This window comes from Ochotona curzoniae, unplaced genomic scaffold (genome assembly GCF_017591425.1).
Source record: "Ochotona curzoniae isolate NIBS_2020 unplaced genomic scaffold, NIBS_Ocur_1.0 scaffold_2587, whole genome shotgun sequence".
Taxonomy (NCBI): Eukaryota; Metazoa; Chordata; class Mammalia; order Lagomorpha; family Ochotonidae; genus Ochotona; species Ochotona curzoniae.
Window position 1 is genome coordinate 13,828,733 of NW_024467096.1, and position 25,412 is coordinate 13,854,144.

The 25,412-nt window shown below is 43.8% G+C and overlaps 1 protein-coding gene across 5 annotated transcripts in view; it reads right to left on the bottom strand.

Annotated features, from left to right (window-relative positions):
* Window positions 1–2,518: 2,518 nt before the first annotated feature.
* Window positions 2,519–25,412, bottom strand: part of ST6GAL1 (ST6 beta-galactoside alpha-2,6-sialyltransferase 1) — a 115,714-nt gene continuing 92,820 nt past the window's right edge. For all 5 annotated transcript variants that reach the window (XM_041003091.1, XM_041003087.1, XM_041003090.1 and 2 more), the window contains 5 exons: window positions 20,015–20,669; window positions 16,492–16,589; window positions 8,331–8,429; window positions 7,007–7,181; window positions 2,519–5,107 (listed from right to left, as the gene is read on the bottom strand). In XM_041003091.1, the coding sequence (XP_040859025.1) occupies window positions 4,866–5,107; window positions 7,007–7,181; window positions 8,331–8,429; window positions 16,492–16,589; window positions 20,015–20,618 (1,218 nt within the window). In that variant the 5' untranslated portion in view covers window positions 20,619–20,669 and the 3' untranslated portion in view covers window positions 2,519–4,865. The remainder of the gene's footprint in view (window positions 5,108–7,006; window positions 7,182–8,330; window positions 8,430–16,491; window positions 16,590–20,014; window positions 20,670–25,412) is intronic.

Sequence of the window (25,412 nt, forward strand, 5' to 3'; positions counted from 1 at the left end):
TATCCAGGCTTAGCATTCTAGAAAATGACATCACTCTTCTCTCATGTTAGCATTGTAGCAGTCACACACTCAGACAGGTTTGTCCTTCTGTGATGAAGTGTTGTGGGTCTTAATTCCTGCCTTCCAGGGATAAATTCAATGTGCATTCACTGGATTGAAGAAAATCCCTCTTCTCATGGTCAACTTGCTTTCCAGAAATGCTGGAGGCTTCCAGCATCTGATGATGAAATGTTAGGGATACTGGCAAGCCCATCTCCTCTTTGTGCCACAGATATCCCATTATCTTTAAATTGTCCCAGCACTAAAGAATGAGGTTTCAGGATTCCTACTCCTTGGATCCACAACGTACACTCGATCATATGAAAACCTGTCCTAAAAGACTTCCCAAAGAAGTCGACAAGAAGGAAAGTAGAAATCAAGGCCACAGGGAGGACAAGAAACTGGTGTGTTAAGATAGAGATACAGTCACCAGGTCCCAATACATCCTGTCTCTACATCATGCTTGTAGTCTAGGGAGCTGGGTACATAGGTGGGATCAACACATTGCCAAGCCAAAGCATCCTCCTAAGACGCTGAGAGATGGGATCTGCCGGTGAAGATAGCCCTGCTGGTGGTGAAGGGTGGGGTTGTGGGGAGCATGTTAGACACTTTTCTCTATATTGGTCTTTTCCTTTCTGGCTCACTCTCCTTCCAATCTTCCAAGGAGCCAGCATCCCAAACTTCCCTACCCCTAATGAACATGTTAAACATGATGTAGACACCAGAATGAGTGGGAGGCAACAAGAGCAGTACCAAGTGACTATAGGAATCTTTGCCTAGACTTCAGTGGTGGGGCCTGGTATATCCAGTTCACCAGCAGAAATAACCTTACACAGATGGAGGATCCTGTGAATTCAACAAGCACAAATCACAGTACCCAAAGTAACTGCAATCTGTGTTTCTCCAAGTAGTGCTTTCAGCAACCCTTCCACTAGGATTCAGATAAACTCAGCCTTAGTTTGAGACTAAGACTAGTTTCACACATCTGAACTCCAGAGAGTTCAAAAGGCTAAGGCATGGCTGCAGGATTGAGGAGATGGTCGACAGTGTACGCTGGCCACTCAGCACCTGAATGAGATGTCCCTTGTTCATTATGTCATCAGGAAGACAATCCCGAGTGTCCCATCTGCCCAGAATGCAAGTCACAGGAATCCTCAGGGTCTGAGGATTTGCAGGTCAGCTATATTTCTGGTCAGGAATCAGGCTCCCAGGCTTTAAGCAGACATAACTGGGGAACTCCAATATTGGAGAGTTACAAAGGCAAGGAGTAAGAGATGTGGGGTATGGGGAGGGCAGCACATTAGCTTGTTAGGATAGCAAACCACAAAAGCACTTCAAACTACACAACTTAAACAACAGAAGCTCATTATCTCACAGTTCTGGGATTGAGATATCGGTAGAGTAACTTTGCTTCTGAGTGCTATTAAGTTTGTTCCATGCCTTGCCCTACCTTCTGATAGTTTGTTGGCAATCCTTTGGCATTCCTGGGCTTGCAAAAGCATCTCTCAGATTCCAGCCTTCATCCTTCTATGATGTTTTCCTTGTGAGTATATATTTCCAAGTTTCTTGTTTATGTAAGGACCACAGCCACATTGGATTAGAACTAGTTTGAACTCATATCTGTAGTGAGGCCACCATCCAAGGTATTAGGGGTTAGGACACACTCAAGCTATATCCGTGGAGTGGGGGATTTATAAGGAACAGGGATCTTCTATCCTCTAACTTCTGATCCTCTTCTGGGATTTTTTTTATCCCAATATTTTGGCTGAAGCAAGGTCCTTCCTTTCATTCTGCTTTCTGCCCTATTGCATCCCTTCCCTGAGGTATTGAGTGAATAACCACTTAGTTATTTGAACCCATGCAAGAGTAAAAAGAAGAAAAATCAATAAAACAGTTGACATTTCAATTATTCTCCATCTAAATAAGTACTCCTTCTTTTTCCAGCAGTATGGAAGAGAAAGGTGCATTAGTTCCATCCAGCACTACAGGGAAACACTGGATCCAAACAACTTATGAAGAAAGGTTGATCTTAGCTAATGGTTTTAGAGGCTCACCGCCCAAGATTCAGTAGTCCTCACTGGTGTGACAATCTGGTGAGCACAGTATTGGCAGTGCATATGTAGATAAGTGGTTTTCTGATTAACCAGTAAGCATGGGGAATAAGAGACTAGATCTAACTCAGGCTTTTATAACCCATCATCTCACAAAGGCAAGCCCCCTGTGATCTAAGAACCTCTCATCTCCAAATACTGGTCAAGTTTCCATCTTCCTTAGTAGGATTAACAGAGGACTTCTGGATTTAAACTTTAAATATTTGCATGGGTTCAGAAGCCATTTCCTATCGGAATAATTGCAGAAGGATGAGGCCAGGGAGGTAGTGGAGGATGGTCAGAATGGAATTTCTTAGCATCCCAGCTGTGTTTCTTCCTTCACAACCATAGACAATCAGCAGTCATAAGTAAAAACAAGAAACAGTTTGTTACAAAAGGGCCATATTTATTTTAAAACTGTACATAAATCATAATCTTTGGGTGATTCAGAATTAATTTAGATTTGTTTCAAAAGTTCCAAAGGTCAGTTACTCAACTCCAAACCAACAGACTAGCTTACTTGGTTGGTAGAAGAGTAAAAGAACTTCATGACACAGGATGAGCAGGTGGCTGCTAAAGACAGAACCCACTGAGATGAAAGGTTTCTCATAGCATCCTTCATAATTTTAAAATAATCTGCACCAACATCAGACACCACACCAGACCCACAACGATATCCACATCTTATTTTATCAAAATGTGGAAGCATTTTATCAAAGCTTTCACATTTAGAGAGCACAGAATTATAAGTTCTGTAGACCTCAGATTCATGATTAAATTAATTTGATACCTTATATTAATAATAACAATTAAAAACTAGAATCTACCCAGTGTAGTCTCAGTCTCCATGCCAAAATGTATCTCCTGCTGACCAACTGCCTCCCTCCTTGGAACTCAATGATTATGATTCCAAGTTACAGTAAGTTATATCAGCACTTGCAGCAAGCCAAGAATGCACGGGCCCAGACAAGAGTATAGGGCTTGCCCCACACAGCAGTTAAGCAGCCCAGATGCTCCACCCATGTCCTCACAGAATTGGATCTGTAAGGCAGGCAGTGAGGAAGACATGCAAGCTCTGCACCATCCACTGCCTCAGTTTTGTGGGTGTTCCTGTGGAATAACAGCTAACTCACAATAGGGATACCCACTTCCTGCCTGTCTTCCTTCCTAGCAGTGAATAGCCCAGGTATAAGCACAGTGAAGTCCTTCATAAAGAAAGGGAATTAACTGCCTATTATGTGCTAGTACAGAACTTGGACAGGTGCTTTCATGTAAACCTCACAATAGCCCTGTGAGGTAGGATCATCACCCCATCTTACAGATGTAGAAACGAAGGCTCAGGGAACAGAATTTTGTCAAAATGGCACATCTGTTAAGTAGAAGTACATCAAATGCAAAACTTGAAACTTCTCTATCCTGTGCGCTTACTCACATAAACCAAGGGTTTAGCGGTAAATGAATAAGCCAGGTGCAAGATGAGTTCCTTGAGCATGTGGGGCCAGCCTTGGGAGTACTGGTATGAGAATTCTGGACTTGCTCTACTCTGTGACCCTGAGTAAGTTGTTTAACCTTTCCATGCCAGGGCTGTAACGGATCCACTGTGGGAAGAGGGTTTAGTAAAATCATTTGAAAATCACAGCTGCCAACCATAGTGGGCTGGCCTCTTGAGAATCTTGGTGATGCTGTCTTATTGTACAAGTGGAAGGCATGCCAATGGCACCACATGCTGCCAGTAACCTCCAGTAACACACGCAGTAACTGCTCACCTTGTGAGGACTGGCTATGACCTCCAAGAACAAGCCCAGGCAAGCCTTTTACAATAATGTAGTTGATAAAGGAAGAAGGGAAAGTACAGCTCAAGTAAGTCAAAACCTGCTTGATGTATTTCTCTCTTTCTCTATGACCCACTTTATGGTCTAGTCCTCTGAAGTGCTCTATAATTCATAGACACAACCTTTTGTCAACATGCCCACATACACTAAGTCCACTGAATCTCAAAAGCCTGCATAGATGTCAGTCTCTCCCACTCAGCTATGAACAACTCCAAGACTGGAGCTGTATCTTTCTAAACGGTTTTTTTCCACCTGAGAGCAAAGTAGAGCCCATCAAAACCATTTGCACATAAGCACACAGGCTAGGGACCAACCCAACTATCCTAGAGTGATAGAAACAAGTGTTATGGGCAAGGACACTGACAGCAACTTTTCTCTGAAACAATCAGGCATATTTCTAGTACTCTGTGTCACTTACTTTCTCTGTAGAGTCAGCCTATATCTGACACATTCATAATTTGTGAAGATTCTTTTACATGAAATCAATATCTAGGTGATGACTTCTGGCCACACAGAGCACTGGTTTGCAAGCATGACATCATTCGAACAAGGCAAAACAAAGGCAAGCCTTGGCAGTCTTGGCAGAAAGACAGATGGCAGGTCTTGCATCCACCTATGTGGAAGGAGGGGAGGCTGATGTTTGGAGAGAATGTTGGCTCATCAGTGTGAACAGGAAGGGGGTGAGGCTTGCTCACTCCCTGTGCCTACTGGGAAGATCACACCTGGTTCCTTCCCCCAGGTTCCTAAAATCCCAGGATCTTGCTGACAGAGACCCCTAGAGGGCAAAACAGGAGGCTGGGACAGTCCTGGAAAATGGTCTTCGTGGGTGGGCTAGTATGATCACCAAACCAGTCACAATACCTAATGAAGGAGAAAAAAAGAGGACCTGGCCTCTTGCCCTCTCTCAGCAGTGAATACTCCGGAAGCCACGCAACGTGGCTTTGCCATACAGGTAAATGTCCTCATCTGTGCCCTCATTCAGATGCTTCACTAAGTTCTTCTCAAAGAGGAGTGGGTGGTAGGCCCCCATGGTGCAGGCGCTGTCAAAGAACTTGTGGTAGTAATAGCACACGTCAGTCTTGCGCTTGGATGGGAGAAACTCGTAAATATCCACTTGGTCACACAGCGTCAGCATGATGAAGATACCTGTGGAAGGGAACAATGATGAGGAACGCCTTGTGGATTTAGCAGCTTATGACCCCACACTTACACTAAAGTCTCTATTTACTTCTGTGATCCCCATGTTGAGTTCTTTGGTCTAGCCCAGCAGATTGTTCTCTGGGCTGTAAGAGCATTATGGATCTTCATATCTCCAGGATCCAGACTCAGGTGTGGTATCTGAAAGGCCTTTCCTGAACACTAGCAAATCTCAAGGCTCCACCCTTCTGTCAATGACTTATCAATGGAATCAGTTCCATGGAGAAAGAGGACAAGACAACTGAGACAATGCCACTGTGGTGTAACTAGCATTTTCAAGCACATTTATATCCTGGAGGAGCCTCTTGGATGATAGAATTTGAAAGAAGGTTGTCTCTTCCAGTCCTGGCAGGAACCTGTGTGGGCAGCCACACTTTTCTTCTATTAGTAGAGCGAAGAGACAATTGGACAAGGAGCAGCCCACGGTCAGCACTGATGAACTTGGTTCATTCAGAGAGAGTGGGGTGGAGTGGAAGTTGTCCTCAAGGGAGGTGGTACAGAACACTGTGACATAGCCCAAACAAGAGGTAAGAGGCTCATGCTATCACTCAGGATAGGCCCCGATCACTGAGTCATCTTGTGCAGGGTGCATAACCTCCATGGGCCCAAGCTTGTACCTACCCCAAATGACCTACCGCATAGACCACTATAAGGATGAAATAGCATCATGACTCTAAGATCATTTTTTGCCCAATATAAGTATGAATTTTTTAAATTTGGGAGGGATATGTATTATGAAAAACTGTGCATTTCAACTTTTATTTGTAATCAAAATTATCTTCTAATCCTACTTTTTTCTTTTCTTTTTTTTTTTTTAACCAACTTTTTGAAGTATCCTCATAGAAGAAATCTCAATGATGGGGCAGTTCTTACTGACAGTGAAACTGTAAATCACCTTTATCAACTTTGTTCTAGTAAAAAATCAGGGATGGGGAAAACTTCTGGGTACCCTTAGCTCAATGAGAGAGAAAAGTCAGTTCTATCAGTCACTGATGTAGACATAGGTATTGCCCCCAGGAATTATAGGAAGCATCAATTCTCATGAGAGAATACTCAAGGAAGCCTTTGGGAAGCACTGGTGTGAGGGGTGGAAGGGACCACGGACATGGAGGGTGCAGAGGGAGGACTAATGATGGAGGTTACAGTATCGGTAAAGGTAGGCAGAGTGGCAAAGGAAAGGTGTATTCCTCCAGAGGCCAACTACTCCTACTCCAAAGGGTGCCAGGAAGCACCCACTCAAAGAGTACATAAAAGGGTATAAACAAGATTCCCTGACCTCTTTCTATTAAAAGTATGCTCTATATTAACATTTATTTATTCATTGACTCAGGGAACATTTGCTCAAGGGCCAATCCTTGTCTGACCCATTAAGGAATGTTAAACAAAATCCCCACCCTGAAGGAGTCAATAGTTTAATGTGAGAGATAGAAAAGAAACACACTGGAGAGTGGCTGGGACCATCTGGTGGGAAGCAGTGTGGGGACCTAGAGAGAGGCTCTTATCACTATGCACACAGCACCTGGAACAATAGGAAAGTGTTTCATTGAGCCAGCCAAACTCTCAGAGAAAGGCAGACAGAAGGTGTGGAAAAGTCCAAGAAGAGAGCTTTGGCCAGCATTTGGGACTCCCTACACTCTGCCTCCAGCTTATCCCATATCCGACCCTATTGCCCCATACATTCCCACCATCATCACCAGCTGAGTTTCACTGCTCACACAGGACACTAGTCTAGCAAAATCCTAGCAGGTGTTTGGTGAACTGTGACTGGATGAATGGATGAGACCCCAGAAGATGACTCAACTCTTCTAGAACCACATACACATGCTCTGCCCCCAGATACAGACTCACCAAGCATGCCAGAGGATGGGGGGTTTGGCTGAATCTCTTCTGGGGAGATTTCTTGCAGGATGTCCCAAAGCTCCCAAGGCATCTGGGGCTTGAGGATATAAAATGGCTGGTTGGGGTGCAGATTGCGATATCTCTTGTAGTTATTGAAGAAATTGTAGTCGGGGTTCTGGTACCACTGGAACAGAAGGACAGTGTTTTCTTAAGAGGAGAAATGCACCAGGGTTCACACACACTCTTTCTGCCCAGTCATGTTCAGAAGAGGACTAGGAAGACCACAGAAGGATCCTAAGACATAGCCCTTGAAGCAGATTCCAGACTTCCCACTATACCACAGATCTCTGTGAACAGCAGAGGGAGAACAGCATGTAACCTGTGCTTACAAGGGATGTGGAGCTTAAGGAGGAACCTGAGTAGCTTCAGGTTTCAGGAATGCAGCCTCTAGGAATGGCAGCAGAACTGAAAGGGACCATGATACCTTCTAGTCCCATCATGCATTTCTTAAGCGAAATTGAAACACAGGTTGCCATATCTGTGAGTGTAGGGTTTTCTTCATCATTTGAAACCTAAGGGAAATCAGTGCAAAACTGTAGAAACCAAAGTAGTCAGGGTACCAGGGTTCATCAGGAAACTGTTCAACTAGTAGTGGATGCAGCTTAAGAAGAAATGTCCCAAGAAGAGTACTCTCTGACCATCCTCCTTAAGCCATTTGTTCGAATGGCCACTGCAGCCTCCTTCAGCAACAGATCAACTGGCACACCGGTGACTCTTATCTCCTTCCCTGAAACAGATGATGCAGATCTGGGCCCTCTGCCTAGTACTTTACATCCCAGGACAGACAGACTGTTCCCTTCTCACTCCAGTTTCCCTATCTGTAAAACGGAAGCAAGCAATGCTTCAATCTACTTCCTCCTATTGTTAAGATGAGTCAAATTAAGAATTCTGGAAACTGGGACTATGGGACCAAAATGTGCTGCTATTATTTATTTATAAGAAAAGTAACCACCGTCTGTTCTTGCTTATTAGGAATAAATGCCTTTGTGAACACAATCTGGCCCAGAGGGTGAGAAATCCAGCTGTGATTACTCCTGGTACAAAATGTAACTGGAAGGTAAATGCAGGGCAGGCAGGGCATAGGTGGCAGCTGTTATGAGACAGGAATACATCTGTGTCTACATGGTCAGATATAATGGGGGACCTTACAACTCAAAGAATAAGCCCTCAAAGGCTGGCGCAGCTTACCCAGAACCTTGAGAATTTAGGAGCTCAGGAAAATAAATACACAACCAAAGGATTTAATGTGTGTCTCCCACAGACACAAACTTACCTTTGGGATGTCTGCATGGTACACAGAGGGGTCCCACACAATTAGGATGCCTTCCTTGTACAAACTGTCTTTGAGGAAGCGCCCATCAGTGGTGACCAGCTGCAGGGAGCAAGAGACAAGCTGTCACTTGACTTCCATGTAAACATTTAACTTATAATTGTAACTGACACATCAGAATAGAGCAATGCTTCATATCAGCAAACAAACAAACAAACAAACAGGTACAAATGGCAGCCTGAATTCTGTTACCCTGAGAGGACATTTTGGTCATATAGCAGAACTGGTCCCATGGAGTAAGGGCATATTGAGAAAAGCAAGGTGTTTTAGGTCATGGAATCATGTCTTGTTTAGGGTTGTGGGAGACTGGGTAGTAAGGGTTAAAGTCAGAATCCTATAAAACCACAATGAGCTAGGAAAACCATTCAAACAACTAGAAAGTCCAGCATATAGAATGTCCTCATCATGAGGAAGACCAACACAATCTCTCTCTCTTTCTCTCTCTCTCTCTCTCTCTCTCTCTCTCTCTCTCTCTCAGCCCACAGCAGAGTGCATCAGAGGAGTATGTCTTGTTTGAGCATCAGAGAAAGTAGTTGGCTCATATGAAGGGACTGTGGTGTGTGTATGAAACCATGATGCATCTTGGAACAGGAGACCCTCACCAGGCTGCTAAGAGAGCCATGGGTATGTGACTTCCATTTGAGCTTGACAACCATCTAGGCACAATTTCCAGAATCTGCCACAAGCCTTTTTAAAAGTTGTATTTATATTCTTTGACTCAATAATTCCATTTTGGGGGATTTATTCAAGGAATTCAAAGTCAAGGAAAGAGCTGAATACAGGAAATTCTACACAAACTATGTGGATTAAATTGCCTATCAAAAACAAGGAAAGTATGATAACAGAAAGTGAAAGCCTCCTGAATTGGATACCAGAAAGTCTGAGCTGAACTTCTCCTGTGACTGGGAGGTTATCTCCAGGCCTTCCCTTTTCTCTTCTGTGAATAGGGGAAAAGAATTTGCTTTGATTTCTCCAGCAGGGGCTTCCAGATCACAAGGGAGCCAAGATTGAATGAGAAATACAAAAGCAGTGACCCTAAGGCTTAGCAACAAGGAAACCATATGCCTCTTAAGAAAGCCAAGCCTGGCATAATGAGGTCAGCTGTCAGGTCTTTACCTTAATAAAAGGTAAATGGGAGATGACATTACCCTTACAAAATTGATAGACACAGACTTCATAGATGAAGTCAAGAGAGCAAGATGATCACAGTTATAATCCCTCCTACCTCGACCACCATCACCCAGGCTGAGAGCTAACCCACTTAAGGTAGCATCTGAAAACAGCCAGAGGATGGAGACGGCTTGGGTTGGCCTCTAAGACCAATGGAGCCAGCTCCAGCCCAGCTACAGGTGTAGGACATCTTCAAGAGCCTGAAGAATGTAACTTCATTTCTTCACTGTATCTTTGAAACAAGAAATGAAAATGATGGACCCACCTCAGCCAGGGACTGTGCAGACATCCTGGGTGTAAAGGAGCCAGAGGGAAGACACAGCTCCTGCCTGCAGGCAGTCGCAGGCTGATTGGGAAAGTGGGTAGCTGAACTGTCATGGTGTGACAGTAAAGGCACGGTTGGGTGGGCACAACAGTCAGTATGGTACAGCAAACAGATAAAGTAGTCACATAGTAATTTATCGTCATGATGAAGTACTGTATACTGTGTAGAACTGTGTGTGCTGGGCTCTTACAGGACTGGCAGCACCGTTTTTGTGCTTACACTAGCACAACCACACACACAAATATGCATTGTGCTGCAACATTACAAGGCAAAGGGTTTTTTTCTGCTCCATTGTAACCGTATAGGATTGCTGTCATGTAAAAGTCCAGCACATGTACTTTTCCTTGGGTTTGACTTAATCTCATATTGATTTTGCTGATCATGTCTCTAGGATCAATAGGCTATAAGATAAGCGTATGAACACAGACACACATGCGTACACACATACACATATTCCATAGTCTTACAATCTACAATGTTTACACCATGGCCAAATCACTGTGCTTTGAAACAATGCATTTCTCAGAATATGCCCTCATCAATAAGCAATGCATGACTATATACATATTTTAAAAAGTGGGACCAGCTATTATTTCAGGAGAAGCCCCATTAAGTCATGTGGAAATGACCTGGTTGAAGTTCAGCCAGGAGGCCCTCTCACTAGACAAACAAAGCCAGGTGTCCTGACACTAAGCAAACAGCAAACAAGGTTTTCTCTCTGTAGCTCTTGCAAAGCTTCTAAGGAAGCCACCGATATACATATATATTTTTTTTTGTCATTGTCTTCTCTCTCTCAGGCCCACTGAGCACAGCAGGTGCTCAGTTGAGATTCGCGGAAACCTTCCTATACTCAGAGTCAAAACTGAAATTATCAAAGCCCCATATTTAAAATTTTTCCTGTTGCATCTCAGAACCACACCTGGCACGGGGGACCTGAATAGGTCTGCTGAGCTGAAACCCTGATATGACACAGTTCTCTATAAAAAGCCATCTTCTCAACCAGAAACCCCTTTTTGTTCTCCACGCTGTCGTCATTGTTCAGATGCTCAAAAGACAACTCTGAGCTATGTATGGAAGAGGATCTTGAGCAAGGCAGGCCTTGCTGCCCTCAGAATATGGCTGCTGGTAGCAGGAGCTCCACGTCCATGAAGAGAAGGTGCTGGTCAAGGGCAGAACTCCACCCAAGCAGCACCACACTTCCAGTGCTTTTGGGCAGCCAGGTGCCTGCAGTGCCCGATGGTGTGGGCTCATTTTGCTCCCACACAGACACTGACACGAGATTGTGGCATAATTACTAGAAGGTAGGGCGGATGGCCTTTCAGCATCCTAGGATATCATGAAAGCACAATGAAGGAAAGGTACTAATCCCAAGTGCTTTAAAGGAGCTGCCCATGATCAGAGTATCAAAGAGATAGCCCAACTCTTTAGTGCCTTCCCTAAGGGTGACCAGGAAAAAGGGCTAATGTCCCGAAGCCAACAAAAAGGATTTCTTTGAGAGTGGACAGTGTTCCCTGTGAAGTGGAGCATCTTCCTCTCAGCCCTGTTGTGGGGTACAGAACTCTAGAAGCACAAGAAAAATGCGTGCTTCAGTGGAAAACTGAATGTCTGTAGCACACCTTGTTCCCACTCAGAGTCGGATTCTGCAGGAGCCATCGCACAGTTCTCTGTCATTGTGGGCAATCGACAGACACGCTGACTCAGTTCAGCCCTGAGGAGTTTCGATCGACTGACTTCCTCCTTTGCTATCTCATGGGAAAACAAGCCTGATTCCTTTATCTCACATTAATGCTGTTTTGACTTTTCCTCTGAACTAGCTCTAATTTCTACCTGGTTTCTCATGTGAGCACATTAAAATCTTAACCACAGATGCCTTTGCATGAGAGTCATAATCTTACTGTTTTCTGAAAATAAGCAGAAGAGAAGTCCTGTGTCTCTTATGGTGAGCACTGTCCAGGAGCACCGAGGCAGCCCATTGTCCCTGCTGGGAAGCAAGGGACCCGGCCACTTAGGATTTGGGAAGGTACAGTCAGTCCCAGCATCCATCTCTGCATCTCTGCAATTTTGTCATCTTCCCAAACTGAATCACAGTCCCTTGTTACACACCCCTCACTACCATCCCCAAACCTCCCCCCGTTTCCTTTTTGTATAAGCGACCACTGCCAGTATCTTATATAAACCTTGCAGTATTTGTCCTTCTGTGACTGTCTCCTCCACTGACATTATTTCCAAATTTTAATTTTGAATTTAAAATAGACCATGTCACCAAGCTTAAGAGTCCAGCTCAGAGGTATTAAGCATTTTCAAAGTGTTTTACTACTTTCACTAGTATCCATCTCCAGAATTCTTTTTAATCTTTTCAATCCTGAAACTGTGTTCATTAAATGGCAACTCCTCTGCCTCCCCCGCAGTTCTTAGTAACCACCATTCTGCTTTCCGTAGCTATGGTTTGACTCATATTCCAGGTAACTCATACTAGTGAGATTTTGTGATATTTGTCTTTTTTGTGCTGGCTTCTTTCACTGAGTATAGCTTCATGCTGTAGCATGTGTCAAAACTTCCTTCTTCTTTAAGACTAAGGGTTATTTCATTATATGCATCACACTTGTACACCACACTTTGCTCACTCATTTATTCATTGATAGACATTGGGGTGTCTAGTTTAACTATTATGACTAACAGTACCCTGAACATGGGTAGGCAAATATGTCTTCATACTCTGCTTTTGGTTCTTTTAACACTATACATAACAGAGGAGTTGCTAGATCTTATGGTAATCTTATTTTTATATATTTTGAGGAACTGTCATATCATTTTATAAAAGTTATCATTGTATATTCCCACCAATAAAAAATCATGGCAATTTTCTTCACAGAAGACATTCTAATGTTAGTCAGGTGGTATTGCACTGTAGTTTGATTTGCCTTTCTCTAACAATCAGTGATGTTGAGCATCTTTTCATATGCTTATTGGCCATTAGGAACCAGTGATCACAGCATAAGACTTTAGGGGTGGGATGGAATGCTACTGTGATAACAGCTTTAAATGAACTGCAATTCACCTTCTAAACCCTCTCCAGGAATTTACAAACCCTCAACCAGATTTCATAGTTCCAAAACAGTCACATGACAGATTCTGCCAGTGCAATGGCTGTCCGGGTACGGAGGCAAGCTGGGGTGCTTCCCACTCTGCCATCTTCGCAGGATCCTTCCCATCCCACCCTCTGCTGAATGCTAAGCTTATTCAATTCTCTCCAATCCTAGGAAATGAAAAGAACAAAAACTGCTCCTGAAATCCTCAATTCTCACAAGAGAGTGTTCCTTCCATTAGATTCAGAGTTACTGACCCCCAATTTCATTCTTCCTAGCCACCACTTGATACACTGCAGACTGGCTTCCAGCTTCATCTCTCTCCTCAGTGTTTGCTCGGATCACCAGGGGCCTCCCTTTTGCCAAAGAGAGCAAATGTTATTGACTCTTCATCTAAACTGGCCCTTTAGAAGCATCCGACACAGACAACCACTCTCTGCTTCTGTTTTTGCTACCCAAAGCTCCTAGACGGGACTCCTCTCCTCAACCCACTTTTCTCTGGTCCAGCCATTCAGTACCATGGTTTCACTGCTACACAGACACAGATGACACACTAATTCTCAACTCGTTTAGACCTGACTTTAAACTCCAACCACATTTATACAAAGGTCTACCTGACATCTCTTCATGGAGATCCAGAACATAGTTCAGATTGGTCATCCCTAGGACCAGAGTAGTGTAGTTCATATCTCTACCTTCCTCTTTGACTTCAGCCATCACCCCCAAGAAGCAATCTCAGTGATTCTAGCTGGTCTTAAGAGTCAGAAACAACTGCAGCTTTCACTCTTCTCCTGTTACTCATACACACTCTGACAGCTAAGCTTCTGTAACTGGGACATAAAACGAGAATGGGGCAAAGCTGTGCCCAACTTCTAGACCGGCCAGAGTCTAGGCAACCATGAAGTTGCAGGTTCACCTGCCTAGAGGCCTCATGTACTTTTGCCCTGCCAATTCCACTATCTGAATGTGTCCCTATTTGCCACTGCCGCCCCGCAGTGGTGATACTAAAACGACGAGGCACGCTCTGAGGCACCCTCTGAGGGTCTGGGAAAAACTGGAACCGCAGCCGGATCCCTTATTGCCAAAAGCGGCCATGTTTAAATCCTTCTCTCTGCTGCTCCTGTCCCCATTGGTCTAAGCTTTCCTCCCTGCTTTTGTGGCCGGCCCTCTTTCCGCCACCCTTCCTCCTGTTCTTCTTTCTGTACTTTCCCTGTCTCTTTTCCGCCACCCTTCTTCCTGCCCCGCAGTCTTTCTCGTCTTCATCTATCTGTCTGTCTGTCCATTGTCTGTCGCAGTCATCCTGTCGTCTGTCCATTGTCATCTGCCTAGCTTTTACCGGCTACTTCTATATTGTTCTCCACCAATCACTTATCCCTGTGGGTCCACCTGGCGCTACGTGACAGGCCAGTAATCAGCAAAAGCATCAGCCTATCCCTGTGACTTCCTATTTACCTGCTGGCGAGACCGACCCCGCCTCCTGGCCCTGGGCCAGCCGCCATCTTGTGACGGCCCCTCCTAATCCCAGAGCGGCTTCAGCACCCCGCTCCCCACACCTATTGCTATTTCTCCAAATCCTGCATATCTTTCAAAGACTAACTGTATTTACTCCAGAGTCTCATGCTTAATCAATCCCTGTCTTTAAACCTCCTTCTTCTACCTACAGTGAAAGTAATACAGTCACCAACTTACTCAACATACAAACTTTAGACTTCATAAAAGTAGTGTACTGGGCCCAGTGTGATAGAGTAATGGTTAAAGTCTTCGCCTTGCAGGTGCCGGGGTCCCATATGGGCACTGGTTCTAATAACGGCAGCCCCACTTCCCATCCAGCTCCCTGTTTGTGGCCTGGGAAAGCAGTCGAGGACATCCCAAAGCCTTGGGACCCTGCACTCATGTGGGAGACTCAGAAGAGCTCCTGGCTCCTGGCTTCAGACTGGCACAGCTTCAGCTGTTGTGGTCACTTGAGGAGTGAATCATAGGATGGAAGATCTTTCTCTCTGTCTCCTCTTTGTATATCTGCCTTTCCAATAAAAATAAATAAATCATTTTTTTAAAAAGTAGCACACTTACAGAACAATTCTCCACATTTTGAATTTTGGCCTTTTTGCAGGCTAGCAATAGGATACTATTGTGTTAGTTAACTCTATCCCAATACAGGACAGCATACAATCAGACATGCGTTCATGAAAGGAAGGAGCTCTCCTATATGGTGCATCATGTTGCAAAGCTGTGATATTTGCTGGGTTAGATGGATGAAGTGCATTTTGACTTAAAAATATTTTCAATTTACAATGGGTTTATCAAGGTATAAACCTCGTAAGTCAAACAACATAGATATAAGAACCCAAGGTGTAAGATTGAATGATATATAGGCATATCAGCATCTCAAAACAATGGGCGACTACTAGAGGATGTTATACTGACACAATGTGCCTTTCTTTCTTTCTTTCTTTCTTTCTTTCTTTCTTTCTTTCTTTCTTTCTTTCTTTCTTTCCTTCTTTCTTTCTATTTTAAGAGGCAGAAAGTATTAGAGGAAGAACAAAAAGCAGGATGGTGGCCATTTTAAACAAGTTAAGTTCCTCAATCCTAGTCTCATTATAGGAATATTCTTACAGTTGTGGGCCTACAATAAAAACCAGGCTATGCAGGGAGCAAGTCTGCCCAGCTGGTGAGTTCCTGGAAGTCAGGAAGTACAGAGAAAGAACAGGAGGGGAGCCCTGCCAGAGAAGAGATACACATTATGAGGGGGCAGCTCTGAAAGATGGTTTCTGTCGGGGTCCAGGGTTCACTTCATTTCTAGAAGACCTAACAAAGTACACAGAGACTAAACATTGCCCCAAATACCCAGAACTCCTCTGCTGACTTAGGACAAGGCAAATGTCCAGACACCACAATGGAGGCAAGCAGGTGTGCAGCCCTCCAGTGCAATCCTGATAAATCTGCAATCCAGTTTTACCCACAAATTAAATCTATTAAGATAACTTAGTGACAAGACTGTTTCTGAAGATTTCACTGGTACTGGGAAATCAGTGTGCACTGCCTCAGTGTACCTAAGGAAGCTAATTATCTAAGGGAATTCATGGGTTTACACACAAATTCTAATGCTGAATTACACCTAATCTAACAATGACACCTTATGCTTTTTAAACAACACTTTTACAGCTGCTACATGTAACATTTCGTTGACTTTTCATAACATTCCTCACTCTCCCTCTGGAATTCTCTGTTCTTGCTATGACAGTCCAGCTACAGCCTTTACGCTACGGGGACAACACATTTCTGCTTCCCTAGGCATTAGACAAATTATAGGGTGCAGATTAAATTCACAGGGGATTTTGGTGAGCATATCACCAGGCTGGGACATGGAATCCCTGTCTTCTCCTTCTCCGGTGCAGAATCCAGAACTCAGAAACACCAAGAAGCTTAAGCTGCATGTCTGATGTCCTCCCAGTAGATGCATTCTGCTGCACAACACACACGGTGGTTCTTCTCTCACTCTCTATCTGCTTGGGAGAATTTTTACCTGAGAGTTCATCAGGCGAATGGTAGTTTTTGTGCCCACATCCTGTTGGTAGCCAGCTGTGGGTGCCCCATTAAATCTCAGAACCGCATCATGACCATCTACAAACCACAAGGAAACACAAAAGAGGTGATAAGTCCTGGAGATACACAGCAAGACACAGAAGAAGGCAAGGGCAGGGAAATAATATTTCCCCATCTGTACCCATCATCATACACAGAGAAAATATTTGTCTGGTGCTTAGACAAAGCTCATATGAAGAAGTAATTATTTGTTTACTAACCATTGCCAAGGCTATCATGACATTCCTAAAATCCATTCAGCAACACCTGTGCACCAAGGTTAACACCAAGTGAGCAGAGTCAATGAGCTACTCAGTAGCTCACTCATGCTCCATTTATCAATTGGCAAACTAGATATTCTTTTCATGTTACCAGGAGGCCTGTATTTCTAGACCTTCAGAAAAATGAAGATGCTACCATATATTTAGTTTATCCCAACAGTGCAAATTACCCCTTTGTACTATGAAAAGTAAGCGGCACTTGGCAATGGAAGCAAATCATTGTGACATCCAAGACAACATCTAAGAGTTCTTTCTATTCAGAAACCTGAGGTTCAAGGAAGGGTCACAACTTGATATGGCACAAAAGCCACAAGAGGTCATAGGGTTAAGTCAAATCACAGTCTTATTTGTTCATTATTTCTAATAAGAATTCTATCAGAAATAATACACAAGGGTTGTTCAAACATTCATGGAGATGCATATTATGAAAACAACGTATAAATTTCAAAATTTTGCCCAAAAATTCTCCACAACTTCGCACCCCATTTCACATCCTCCTTTTTTAAAGGTTTAGTTGAATGGCAGAATTATAGAGAGTAGGAAAGCTATACAGAGAGAGATGGTTTACCCAATGTTTTACTCACCAGATGGCTGCAATGGCATGGGCTGGACCAGGCCAGGTTGAAGCAAGAGCCAGGTGCTTCATCCAGGTCTCCCATGAGGATGCAGGGGCCCAAGAACTTAAACCATTCTCCACTGCCTTCCCAGGTGCATTAGCAGAGAATTGATCAGAAGTAGAGAATCTAAGACTTGAAGTGAAGTCTTTATAGGATCCTGGTATCACAGGCAGCAGCTTAACTTGCTATACTGCGATGTCTGTCTACTCAGCTTTCTCTTAATGAGCACTTTGTGAGGCAGCGGCTAGATCACACAGCTGGGTCTCTGCCACGCACATAGGAGACCTGGACTGAATTCCCCAGCCTCAGCCTGGTCCAGCCCCAGGCATTGCAAATTGCGAACAAGTGGATGGGAACATTCTCTTTCTCTCTCTCTCTCTCTTTCTCTCTCTCTCTTTCTCTCTCATTCTGCCTTTCAAATAAACTTTTGAAATTTTTAAATAGTCATAGAACTTAGCAGATTTGAGTTTTCAACCCCCATTTGTATGGGTATTACTCCCATTGAAAAGCAGGTTTAGTCTCTCAAGTTATCACACAAAACTTTGCTAGTATTACTATTTGTAAGATCAAACAAGTTGAGATTATCTAATATGTTCAATAGTTGGGAATAAATTCAATAAATTCTGGAGATAGTAGAAAGACTTAGACCCTGACATGCTGCCTGAAATTTTCAGAATTCAATAAAAGGCGTTTCCCTTTCATTTCCCTTTAATGTTCTAAGCTTTTATTTTGTAATGTTGAATGACTTCATGAATGAGTAAAAAGAATAAATGAATGAATGCCTTAACATGCCTGTTAGTAAACACATAGAAGATATACTCTATAAAAGATAGAAAATATGACATTTAAGAACAAACGCTTATTATATCCCAGGATCAAGGTTCTTCCATGGTACTTATTTTAAATTGTAATAGCAGTCTACAGAAAAATTTTAAATTAGTGCAAGGTGTGGCAGGTGTTTGTTGCAATGGTCTTGACACCACTTGGAACACACACATTTCTGGTTCCATTCCTTCCTATCTAGTTTCCTGCTAATATGCACTCTGGAATGCAGCAGTGATGGCCCAAGTACTCGGATGCCCACCACTCAAGTAGTAGACCTGAACTGAGTTCTTGGCTCCTAACTTCCTGTCTCCCAGGCCTGGATGAATTGATCAGTTAGGGAATGAATCAGCAGATCTCTGACTAACCGCCCTCTTTCTCTACCTTTCAAATGAAAATATAAAAATTTTAAAATGAATAATAGAAAAATGAAAACAGATTATTTAAAAATCACTAGAAACCTTTAGCATAAAAGCCACACTATAGCTACAGTTCTCAGAGTTCTCATGCTAGGTGTCAAAATTCAACATAATTTCAACCAGGCATGGCAATGATACCTTGGTATGAAGAAGAACGGACAGCTACCACCTGGCATAGCCTAAACATTGCTATTATGTGGCAAAAATGGGGAAGAAAGAATGAAATTTAGTTCCATTGTGGATGAACAAAAATTAAATGCATTTAGTTTCTTGAAAACAAAGTGAATAAGAAACTAAAAAGGCAAAAGCATTAATTCAGGTAGAACTGGTCATTCAGCAGCTGTTATGAGTAAACACTGCCTGTTTGGGGAGGTAGAAAATGTGATCTCACCACTTCTCTCTGCTCTAGAGAATCCAGTCTGGGTCAACTTCTCTTCCTTGAGAGCCTGTGCTTGGGTTGAGACCATTTTTCCTGGCAGTCACATGAAGGAAATAAAAATGGAGACCAATAACTTTACCTGCTCCAGTCCCTCTGGCCTGACAGAGAAGCAAGGCTTCCTGCACTTTGCTTGTTTTAGTCTGATTCATTTTACAGTGATGGAAAATAGATTCTCTCCAAATTAGAGCAAAAAAAGGCTCTAAGCAAACCCATAGCTGTCTGTTGCACAGGTCTACAAATGTGGATCAACCTTCTATCTTTAAATGTTGACCAGTGATTTAGAATTTTTTTTTTTTAATCACAGGTGTCTCTGAGACTCAACTGTGAACTCTGTCTCTGGAAAAACCACAGACAGTCTTACACACACACCCCTCATCCACAGACATCCACGAATACAATTTTAAGGCTCATAAACCCTTCACAGTTGGTCCAGAGCTCCCAAGTTAAGAATTCCCACTCCAGGAATTATCAAAGAGAAAAGCAGAAGATCTGCCTGTTAGGGGAGGACAACACGATCTTTCCTTCAACAGATTTTCAGAAGCTGAAAGTGCAGCAGACCTCTATGTTTTCAATACTTTCAAAGATCAATGATAGTTTATTGTTATTGTTTTGTTTGCTTTTGCTTATTGATAGTGGCAAAACTCTTTTTCAAAATGAAAATATCTTCAGAACACCAATCCTGAAACAGCTTAAAAATATCCTCCCTGATAGAGGCGCTATGTGCCTCCATCCCCACTCCCATCTCTTTCAGCTGCCCTACAGCATTGCCGACAGCTGGAAACACTGCCAGGCACATGCACTCCTGCTCCATCAAGCCACACTTGCATCTTTGTCCCTGGGCTGTCGCTCAAGGTTCAGAGAACAAAAACAAAACCTCGGAACATACCTATTTCTCGACCCAGCTGGGAGGCTTTCAGAGATCCTGCTGACGAGACCACAGCACACCTGCCCCATGGCCCAGCTTTGGTCCTGATGTTCTCCTTGGGCAGGTAACCCTCCCATTCAGACGTGTTGAAGGGAAAATCTGTGGCCTCCACCATGGATACGTTTACATGGTCCCGGAGGTGGCAGCGAAGGGCCTCAGGACTGAACTTCACGCCTGGCCCTGGACCCATGTAGGACACTTTGTACTTATTCATGGTCAGATAATTCTTCCAGATCTTTTGCAGCCTGGGGATAAGGTTTTTGGATGAGCTGTCCTTGTTCCACACCTGGAAAGCAGCCTCTGGTTTGGCCTTGGCAGAACCCTTGGGACTATTAAGGGTCTGGCCATTCCTGAGGGGGTTTTGGGTGCTGCTTAAAGATGCAGACTGGGAGCCAGACCCCAGAGCCAGTTTCTCCAGATTGTTCAACACTTGGACCTTGGTTTGCAACTTAAGAAAATCATAGTAATTTCCTTTCTTCTTTTCTTTCCACGTACAGAAGAGAGCAAACAGGAGAAAAACCAGGAAAAAGAAGCTCAGCTTTTTCTTCAGGTTGGTATGAATCATAATGAAAGATGTGTTGGGAAAAGCCACTCCGTTCTGAGCAGGAGAACGAGCCTACAAAAGTAAAAACAAGGGGGTGGGAGGGAAATGATGCAACAAAAATCCACACATGGCTTTTGGGGAGGTAACCAGCTGATCCATGCATCTAGAATGAGACAGATTTCAACCCTGGTTTGCCTCCCTCCAACTCTGCAATCTTAAACAACTCCAACAAATTCAAACTCAGTTTGTTCTTTACATGTCACAAGTATTCCCTCAGACATTCTCCTCTTTATCTCTGAGCCCTCGGAAGCTTCTTGGATCCTTCCACCACTACCACGCTCAGCCTTGTCACTTCTGCCTGCCTTGGGCTAGCTCCCTGAGTGTGCTGGGAGCTTGCCGAGGTCTGGAACTACATCTTATACAGTATCTGCTTCCAGAAGCGGTGATCCTCTGATAAATGAAGGCAGGTATGATTGAAAACAACAGAACAAAGGAGGGGGCAGCCTGATCAGTGTACCTCTTCAAGAGGTCATGGATCCTTTTAAAAAAAAAATCATAAAAAGACCTCTTGCCTTCAATTTGTGGTGCACCGCTCTGAGAGCTGTGATTTTAAAGTACTTTCTGCGAAGAAAAGTCAACATTAGCTCCATGATATGACATTCTAGTTTGTGTAGTGTCCTATATAAGAAATAAAGAGGGAAGGGCCCAGCAGCGTGGCCTAGTGGCTCAAGTCCTCGCTTTGAGCACGCCCAGGATCCCATATGGGCACTGGTTCTAATCCTGGCAGCTTCACTTCCCATCCAGCTTCCTGCTTGTGGCCTGGGAAAGCAGTCGAGGACGGCCCAAAACCTTGGGACCCTGCACCTGCATGGAAGACCCAGAAGAGGTTCCTGGTTCCCGGCTTCAGGATCGGCACAGCACCGGCCATTGCGCTCACTTGGAGAGTGATTCATCGGATGGAAGATCTTCCTCTCTGTCTCTTCTCCTCTCTGTATATCTGACTTTGTAATAAAAATAATAAAAAAAATGTTCATTAAAAAGAAAATAAGAGGGAAAAAAAAGAGAGGGGGTGGGAATTAGGGAAATAAAAGAAAACTAAGCAATCCAGTGATATAAAACAGGAAATCTCAGTAATGCCAGAGAGGTAGCCAATTAGCGAAATTAAAACAAAAATGTATTAGGCATATTAGATGTTTTTGCATTTTACCATTTCCAATTTTACCCTATCCAGAGTCAGTGTGATGTGCAGCTCCAGGGAGCACCATACCCATCATGGTCTAATATGACGGGCACCTCCTGTGCTGGCCAAAGAGGCCGTGGTCATTACCAGTCGTAAATCATGAGAATGAAATTACAATCTCCATTCTTATGCATTAGCAACCTGATACTATGAGATATTAAGGGAATGCCTAGGACTTCAAATGGCTGCACAGAGATTGAAATCCAAGGGCACTCAATTCCATAACCCATGTCCTCTCCTCTGTATCATGTGCTGAACTGCTGAAAGTTCTGGAAAACAAATTACACTAAAGCAAATAGAGCCTTTACCTCTGGGTAAAAACCCACTTTGTTTTCTCAGAATTTATTGTGTAACTGAATGCAAGATGAGAGCACTTTGAACTCAAACAGTATCTTTTCCTTTTGGAAAACAAATTCTTTCCCGATCACTAGCCTTATTTACTGTAATATGACAAAGCAATTGCCTTCATTTACCAGAGGACCAATAATCTACCAGTAAGCAGTCTAAGGTGCCTTCCCGTGGTGTCTGCATCTAAAGATATCAGAGCAAAAAAAAAAAAAGGTGTTTTGCTGGGGATTCACAAATCTGAAGTCTTGTCTTTATTCTTGATGATCTTGAGGAAGTCAATATCTATGTAGGTAAATCTCACAGAGTGCTGAGACATTCAAATGGAAGGATGTTGGTAACAGGCTTTGAACTAGGTAAATGCAAAGAGACAGGAGAAGGTCTGAGCAGAGAAGGAGAAGCAGCCCCCTAGCCTGGGGGTTAGGTGGAGGGTGAAACGTGACAGAGTGCAGCACTGGCACCACTATTCAGCTTGAATGCAGCGTCCTTACCTGAGATTCTATTTTACTGATGTTCATGAGGTTCTTGGGCTCCTAGCCAAAGTGCTATCTCCTATGGTCCCGGAACTTAGTAACTAGAACGAGTTCCTACCTTGGGCTGCTGAAATTTTGAAAGTGGCAAAATACACACACAAGATGAAGAATTCAGACCTAAGATCACAATCGGGGAGGTAGCAGGGCTTGTGATAATATCTGAAAATCAAGGCATTCAGTTTCCTCTTAGAGTCAACAGCATGAACCACATGACCACGTGACAGCTGCAGAACTAGAAGCAAAGGGAAGTGGCAGTGTATGTAGGGCCTACTCCACAGTAGATATTTTACCTGCAGTTCACACTGACTCTTCAGAACACAAGGGGAGGGAGTATGGCAACCCTATCTTAGAAAATGAAGAATGGGGCCCGGCACAGTGGCGCAGTGGCTGAAGTCCTCGCCTTGAGCACGCCCCAGGATCCCATATGGGCGCCGGTTCTAATCCTAGCAGCCCCACTTCCCATCCAGCTCCCTGCCTGTGGCCTGGAAAGCAGTCGAGGACGGCCCAAAGCTTTGGGACCCTGCATCCGTGTGGGATACCCGGAAGAAGTTCCTGGATCCTGGCTTCAGACCAGCATAGCATCGGCCATCGCGCTCACTTGGGGAGTGAATCATCGGATGGAAGATCTTCCTCTCTGTCTCTCTTCCTCTCTGTATATCTGACTTTGTAATAAAAATAAAATAAATCTTAAAAAAAAAAAAGAAAATGAAGAAAGGGGGTCATATAGTGGCATAGCAAGCTAATTCTCTTCCTGGGGTGCCAGAATCCCATATCAGTGCTAGTTTTGATCCAGCTCCCTGCTTTTGGGTGGGAAAGCAATAAGGATAGATGCAGTCCTTCGGCTCCTGTGCCAATGTGGGAGACCTGAAGGAGACTACTGACTCCTAGTTTCGGATCAGCTCAATTTCAGCTCTTGCTTCCACTTGAGGACTGAACTGGTGAATGGAAGATCTCTCTCTCTTTCTATATATATATATATATATATATATATATATATATATATATATATATATATCTGACTTTCCAATGAAAAGAAATAAATGTTAGAAAAACAAAAAGACAGGAAGGAAGGAAGGAGAAAAGAAAGAAAATGAAGACGGGCCTGGCATTGTGACATACCTAGTAAAGCTAATATATGCAATGCCAGCATCCCATATGGATGCCAATTCAAGTCTCAGCTACTCCACTTCTGATCCAGCTCCCTGCTACTGCACCTTGGAAAGTGGTAAATGGTAAAAGTATGTGGGTTCCTTCCACCCATGTGGGAGGGAGACCTGGATGATGCTCCTGGCGTCGGCCTGATCTACTCATTGTGATCCTCTGGGGATTGAACCCCTGGATGGAAGATCTTTCTTTACCACCCACCAACTCCTTTTTTTTTTTAATGAATAAATGAATTAATCTTTTTAAAAGAAAGAAAAGGAAAAGGAAATTTGGCAAGGTCATAAGGCTTCTCCAAGGTCAAGAGCTAATCGGTGGTGGAGTTAGGATTCCAAGCTACATCTGTTTAACTCTAAAAGTTCCTGGTCTTCCCACCAAGGGGCAGGGACCTGTGACGAAGAACAGTGTAGAGTCAGCACTGACAAAACTGGATTAAAAAATCAGAATCTCCAGAGACAATGCTCCATCAGACAGGGGCAGAAAAGCCAGCTTCACCATCGGTCCCGCCCCAGCCATCACCAGGGCGCTCTGTTTCAACACTTGGGAAGCCCTTTCCTTCTGCTTAGGATTCGTGAGACCCACTCTAACCCTGTGAGGTAACCAGACTTTATTAACTTTGTAATCACAGAAAGGGAAGTTTTGGAATTGGAAGTAATTTCCCAAGTTGCATGAGTAACTTGAAAATGGGGGCAGGGCGAGCGTCTTTTTTCTTGATTTTCATATATGTGAGTGAAAGGAGACAGCAGGAAGGAGCTGTGATCAATCAAGTGTAGATGTTGGCTTCCTGTCCACACCTGCTCTGTAAGGTGAGTTTCTCAGGAAAGAACAGATTCCCCAGACAGACAGCCCAATATCAGTGTTGCAAGCTCCTGGGGTGCCCAGCCTTCATAGCGTGTGCTCTGTTAAGACTCCAGAGCAGGAAGACCTGTTTGGTTCCTCACCATCTCCTGGGTTGAGTCTCCAAGTCCACCAACTGGAAGGAGTTTCTAGAGAGAGGCACATAGGACCCACTCTTCTGCTCAAGTTGTTCTAGAGACAGAATGAAGAAGCTTCATCTATACAGCCCAACTGAAGCAAAGCACAACAAGCTTTGTTCCACAAATTCTTTGGAAAAATACACCAAGCTTTGAGTCTTTCTAATCATCCAGGTTGATTTTGTAAAGCTTCTAGGCATTTGGACTGCTGCATTCTCTCTCATTCATTCTCCAATTGCCTATATATAGCATCACTTCTCTGCTCTGCCTCCTTGGAGCTCACCTTCCCTTTAGCCCCTTTAGGCCCCTTTAGGGCCCTGCTCCCTGCTGCTCACAAACCAGGCTTGGTAATGCTTGTTTTGTTTGCCTGAATCACTGCTGGAGAACTTCCCTTGGCGTCATTCTGAAACCCCAGTACCCAGCACAGCACCTGAGACACAGAGAGAGGACACCAAGGATTTCAGAACTAACACAACTAGATGCATGACTTCTTCCAACCATGGTGATGTTTCTGGAAGAACACACAAACAACACACACTGTCACCTATGGAAACCAAGCCAA